Source organism: Microtus pennsylvanicus, chromosome 14 (genome assembly GCF_037038515.1).
Source record: "Microtus pennsylvanicus isolate mMicPen1 chromosome 14, mMicPen1.hap1, whole genome shotgun sequence".
NCBI lineage: Eukaryota > Metazoa > Chordata > Mammalia > Rodentia > Cricetidae > Microtus > Microtus pennsylvanicus.
The window spans coordinates 71,306,501-71,312,500 of record NC_134592.1 but is presented as its reverse complement, the minus strand read 5'-3'; the positions used below and the strand labels follow the sequence as shown (position 1 = coordinate 71,312,500).

The following is a 6,000-nucleotide window of genomic DNA, read 5'->3' as shown; positions in this document are numbered from 1 at the left end:
TGCCCTGTCTTCAGCATGGAGCTCCATGCCCCCGACTTCCCAGCCTCCTTCCACAGAATATTCCGAAGGCATCCCTGCGGCCTCTGGTAAACCTCCTTACCATCTGCTGCCTGTGCGGAGTCTGTGCACTGTGTGGGGTTTAGACCCCAGTGCAGCTGGCGCTGGAACTCGGCTCGGTCTTCTGTATGGATGAGCTCATAGACACTCTGATGGATGACGTCAGACTAAGGAAAAGGAGCAAGAGGAAATAAAGCAGTGATTAGAAATGATCAGCTTTAGCAAAGCAGTTTCAAAACACATCAGTATCAGTGGGCACGAGATAGCGACGGTGAACTCAACGCAGATGGTGGCCTGCGGAATCCCAGTCATTCGTGGTAGGGAAACCTGTAGACCAGCACTGTAACTGACTGAACGAGTTAGCTGCCATCACTTCCCGACACGAACACTCTGGTTCACAAGGCATCTTTCTGCTCCTCTGATGTACCATATTAAGGACTGGTCATAGTCCTTGTCCACTTCACACCAGCTGATGCCATGATAGACCAGTGGTTCTCAAGACCCCCTTTGAGGTCACATATTAGATATCGACATTACAACTCATAACAGCACCAAACTAAAGTTATGAAGTAGCAACAAGACAATTTTGTGGTTGGGGTCACCACAATAGAGGAACTGTATTAAAGGGCCACAGCACTGGGAAGCCTGAGGACCACTGCTCTAACCCTCTGACCCATGAATCCCCTACCGGCATCTTATTCTGTCATCTCTAACCTCAACAGCATCTCATTGGGATCTCCTTCAGTTTCACGTGTATTTTCTTTATAGGAACTTTCTTTCCAAAGAGACTCAGACTCCACAGCAAGAGATAAAGCCTTTATGTACCCGCCCCATCCCTCCTCCCCATGCCTCTCAGCCTTGACTGCAATGCTGAATTCTTAGTCTTCGGTAGAATTTGTTTTTCTTTTTTTCTTTTCCACTGAAACTCACAGCACATAGCACATTTTCTCTCCATCCTACGCAAACATATACGTGCAGGAAAGTCCCGTGTAGCCTCTTTACTTGGGATGATATCCAAAATTACCATTTTACTACTGCAGGTTAAGCACTGAGTAGAAAGTTTGATCCTTTATCCACCATATCACCTGAATCATTTCCCACGAATATGTCGCAACTTGTAGTTTTCAAAACTGAAATCTTAATCCCACGCATAAAGAATGTACAAAGTACGCATACGAATGAGAAAAGTAAGTGGGAACATAGCGCATGTCTCAGTTACTTTTTCACTTTTGTTTGGTTTGACTTTGAGACAGAGTCTCACTATACAGCATGGATGTTCTGGAACTCACTAGGTAGAGCGGGCTGGGCTTGAACTCACAGAGATCCGCCTGCCTCCACCTCCCAAGTGCTCGGATTTAAAGTCATCACCACATCTGGGCTTCCTTTACTTGACCTTTTTTAACTGATTTAAACCATGGTATCATTATCAAAACCCTAAGTGATCCATTATGTTTCCAACAGGCTTTCTACAGACAATACACTGTTTAAACCCTGTTTAACAGCGGCCACGTTCCATCCCTTTGATAATATGCATATATATTTTTTAAAATGTTATATATTACATATATAACAAGAACTACAGTCCATATACGTGTTAAAACAGTCTGTGGTACGTAGACCAGCAACCTTGTGGGACTGGCAGAAATGCAAAGTCATGGGCCACACTATGACCTACTGAAATGGAATATCTGGGAATGGAGCCCAGAGATCGTATCAAGTGTTTCAGGTGACGCCTCTGGCGTTACAGTGTGAGAGCCAGATTCGTGAGAGGAGCAAGCATCCACGTGTGCTCACTTGGGTCTGTTCCCAGATCAGATCAGGTGTTCCAGTCCCTCACACACCAGCGTCTCTCAATTCTACCAGCGCAGGGTCCTGCTGGTTTCCTACAGCGTCTCACAATTCAGCGCACGGTCCTGCTGGCTTTTTACTGCTGACCACCGCACACCACCCCTTCAAGGCTGCCGACACACAGCAGACATTCCCCCTCCCCAGATGTCTTGTCTGCTGCTGACGGCCCTTCCACGTTCTCCTGTGTCCCCTCATCAACCATCTTTGCGCTCTACATACTTCAGCTCAGCCTCAAGACATTTTTCAGGTTAATGCTCATACTCCAGATGCACCAGAACTAACAGTATAGGCCACAATCTTTTACACGGGCCTTCTTATGTGTCTCATTAATTCTCTAACTGTTTTATGCTGTAGCCCATGTCATCTAATGGCAAATTTTCTGTCTGTTTCAAAACCTGACCTGCCTTAAAGTTTCTTTCTCTGGCCCCCTTCTGCCAGGCTAACTATTGAACCCAGCATAGCAGATACTATATAGCACAGACCTTCATCAGCAGGGTCCTGAAAGTTTCCTGTATGTGTATATATAGTATCATTAATGGATGCAAAAGAAACATAATAACCATGAAACAAAGCATCAGTGCTACACATTATCAATACTGAAAAAACACAACAGCCTAAAACATATTTTAAATTCTGGTAAGAGCACACATTTTAGTCAAGACTTTCCATGTATAAATGGCCAACTTTGAGCTTATATTTTAAAATAGACAAGACAGTATAAGGCTCATTTTCTAACAACAGCCATCACAAATAATGAAAGAGAAGTGTATTTACTTGCTGGAAGCCCAGGTAGTCTTGGATAGTAGAGGAAGCGTAGAAGACCAAGGCGTCTGCTGTGACAACCAGAACAAAGCCATTCAGCGCCTGCAGAAGGGAAGGTGTGAGACCGTCACTGGGAAGTACCAACTGCTAGGTAAACGCTGTTTCTCTTCATCATGAACACTGTCTCAAAATGACCCCAAAACACAGGCACACAGGAAGATGTGAGACCGTCACTGGGAAGTACCAACTGCTAGGTAAACGCTGTTTCTCTTCATCATGAACACTGTCTCAAAATGACTCCCAAACACAGGCACACAGGAAGGTGTGAGACTGTCACTGGGAAGTACTAACTGCTAGGTAAACGCTGTTTCTCTTCATCAAACACCGTCTCAAAATGACCCCCAAACACAGGCACACAGGAAGGTGTGAGACCATCATTGGGAAGTACCAACTGCTAGGTAAACGCTGTTTCTCTTCATCATGAACACTGTCTCGAAATGACCCCCAAACACAGGCACACAGCATGTGGACTGGGCAAGCCTACCCACACCTCGGACTTGGCTGAGGGAAACTTACAACTAAATTTAAAGTCCAACCAGGTACGTGAATAAGATACCAGGTTTTCTGTTTCTCTTATGCTCCAGATTTCTTCTTTTAAATACATTGCATCTAACATTTGGTGAAATGGATGGCACAGCAAACATTCACTAGAATTAATGCCTTTCTTCTTTAGGGAGGACAGCTGTCGGGGGTGAGGGGTGGCGGGACGGGACAGGATGACGGGACGGGTCTCCTTATTGGATCTCTAAGTGAAGAAACCTAGACAAAAGACAGCACGGCTTCCAGCCAAAATGCCTCCAGCACTGATTGAAATTTAGATGCTTTCAAAGACTTATAAAGAATTGAAAACTTTTACTAGAAAGCACAATGCATGTAAAATGTAACACTCAAAAAATTAAATATAATTCTCAGCTATAAAACACATACATTAATTAGCAGCTTAATCTAACTGTATTTTCACATTTAAACGCATTACCTCGTGTGTTCTCCTTATTTCTTTTGGCTCTAGCTCCTCCATGTCCCTCTCTCCCTCAGCCTGTGCCACTACCACATGTATGACTATTATGATTAACCCAATATCCAGCTACAGTTCCCATGAGAGGCACAGGGACTCCCCAAAGGACCGCCCACCGAGGCCGCCCTACTGTGCTACCAGAAGGGACTGTCTGACGAGAATTACCTGTAGTAAGAACTCTCCTTCCTGCAGGAGCAGCCCATCTCTGACTTGCGCTCTGCACTGATCCTGGCCTCCGTTCCGGTCGGCAGGGGAGGATTTTAACGCCACTGTAGGGACACAAACGGCACATACTAAACACATCATATTAAAAGACGATAATAAAAACCGTCAAAGAGAGGATGTGAAACGCAGTGTGCAGGGCGCTGAGAGGTGACACAACCCAACAGAACCACTGTGACTTCAGCTTTTCAGGGTGCTGAGAGGTGACACAACCCAACAGAACCACTGTGACTTCAGCTTTTCAGGGTGCTGAGAGGTGACACAACCCAACAGAACCACTGTGACTTCAGCTTTTCAGGGCGCTGAGAGGTGACACAACCCAACAGAACCACTGTGACTTCAGCTTTTCAGGGCGCTGAGAGGTGACACAACCCAACAGAACCACTGTGACTTCAGCTTTTCAGGGTGCGCTGTTAAGTCTCCTGTGGAAACACATGGCTGACGTCCTTGACCCAGGCAGATGCAAGCCTTAGCTCTTCCACTCACTAACCCTGCCAGCTCTCGAGCCTGCGGTAACTAATGTGTAAAAGGCGGTTACAAAGGAAAACGTCCATCCTGCAAGGGTGTGACGCTGTGTGGAAGAGTAACGCTGGTGTACAGGAGGCACCGCAGAGCGACACTCTGTCGGGGTGTTTGCAAGACTTTAAGGATTGCCTTATTAGAAAGAATACTCTCCTAAACACCTGTGTTCCTATCTCCCCTGATCCCTTTCTAACCTGTGGTGTTTAAATGCTGACTCAGCAGGCCTCGGGAATTGCTTTGTTAGATTTTTAGGTCCCACTACTCGGGGGAAAGCTTTCTTAGAAGCACAGCATGGTGTGAACTGTTCTCACGTTTGTACTTCCTGGTAAATCATCAGCGTGTGTGTCACGCCTGGGATCGGAGGCCAAACTGCCATTTGCCTTTGCAGAAGCTGAAAGATCTCTCTGTGAGAAGAAGCCAGGGCTTGGCCTCTGTGTATAAAAATTCCCAAAGGCCAGAGAACAGACTTCCTCAGGCCAAAAAATAGTGTAAGGTAAAGAGAGCTGACGGTTAATCAAGATGAAAAGGAAATGCCTAAATGCTTCTCACTGAAACGTAGAGCAGACCATGGCCTTTTCCTCCCTTCTGGCCTGGGCATTAGCAGCTGCTGTGGCTGCTTACTTCAGTGGGAAACTCCGCTGCAAAGCCCCAGCTGCCCCCCAATGCCGAAGAGGAATCAGGGCTCCACTACTTTGCTAAGAGTTTCCACAGAATGAACAAGTTAGGAATTTTACCGAGAAAGACCCACCGTTGAAAAGATGGGGTCAAAGCCACACCCAAACCCCACATTCCCACAAAACAAGCAGCCTAAAACCGGCAGGTACAGGGCCAGACAGAAAGACCTCAAATATCATCTGGAGTCTCTTCACGTTAATTTTGTAGTCAACAGAATTCATATAGGTGCCAGCTAGAGTCACTCGAAGGAGAAAACAACAGCTCAGCATTTAGGTGCACCCTGAATCACCGGAGCAGTGAGGAAGGACCCAAAGGGTTTGTCTCAGTAACGTACCACCTGTTGGTGGGCTTGTGTTGAGGTTAGCCATGAAGGTAACCAGACTTAGCCAGTCTTTAAGGACGATGTACAAGCTACAGAAATAAAGAAGCAGAAGAGAATGTCAAAGGGAGTCAGGCATCAGAACAGCTTTACAAGGCCTTACAGAGAGTGTGGCGAGGCTAAGGCTATGAGCAGGCTCTTCGCAAGGCCTAAGTCTTGGAGTTTTATATGTTGGAAGCACAATATTTGATACGCACGATGAATGAATTCCTGGGAACGGTCACTGGAGGGTTCTACTCCAAACAGAGCAGAGATATTTCTGTTGTTTAGCCCCCAGTGAAGGATGAAAGCCAACACTGCACAAACACGAGTCTAGAGACAGTGTGTGCACTCCCTTCCCAAGGTCCCCCGCAAACCTCTTTCTGTTGCTCCAGAAAGCTTAGGTTATGCCCACACTTCTCAATCCAGGCTAAGCTGTTTCAACCTTTCGTGACATTTTCCCATGAAGTTTTAGTCTCCT

General features: G+C 46.2%; 1 protein-coding gene across 1 annotated transcript in view; it reads right to left on the bottom strand.

Moving 5' to 3' along the window:
• The window catches only part of Ahr (aryl hydrocarbon receptor), a 38,937-nt gene that overhangs the window by 12,478 nt on the left and 20,459 nt on the right, over window positions 1-6,000 (bottom strand). The window contains exons 3-5 of the mRNA XM_075947649.1: window positions 3,908-4,011; window positions 2,680-2,769; window positions 101-224 (exon numbers count right to left, since the gene is read on the bottom strand). Coding sequence (XP_075803764.1) covers window positions 101-224; window positions 2,680-2,769; window positions 3,908-4,011 — 318 coding nt within the window. The remainder of the gene's footprint in view (window positions 1-100; window positions 225-2,679; window positions 2,770-3,907; window positions 4,012-6,000) is intronic.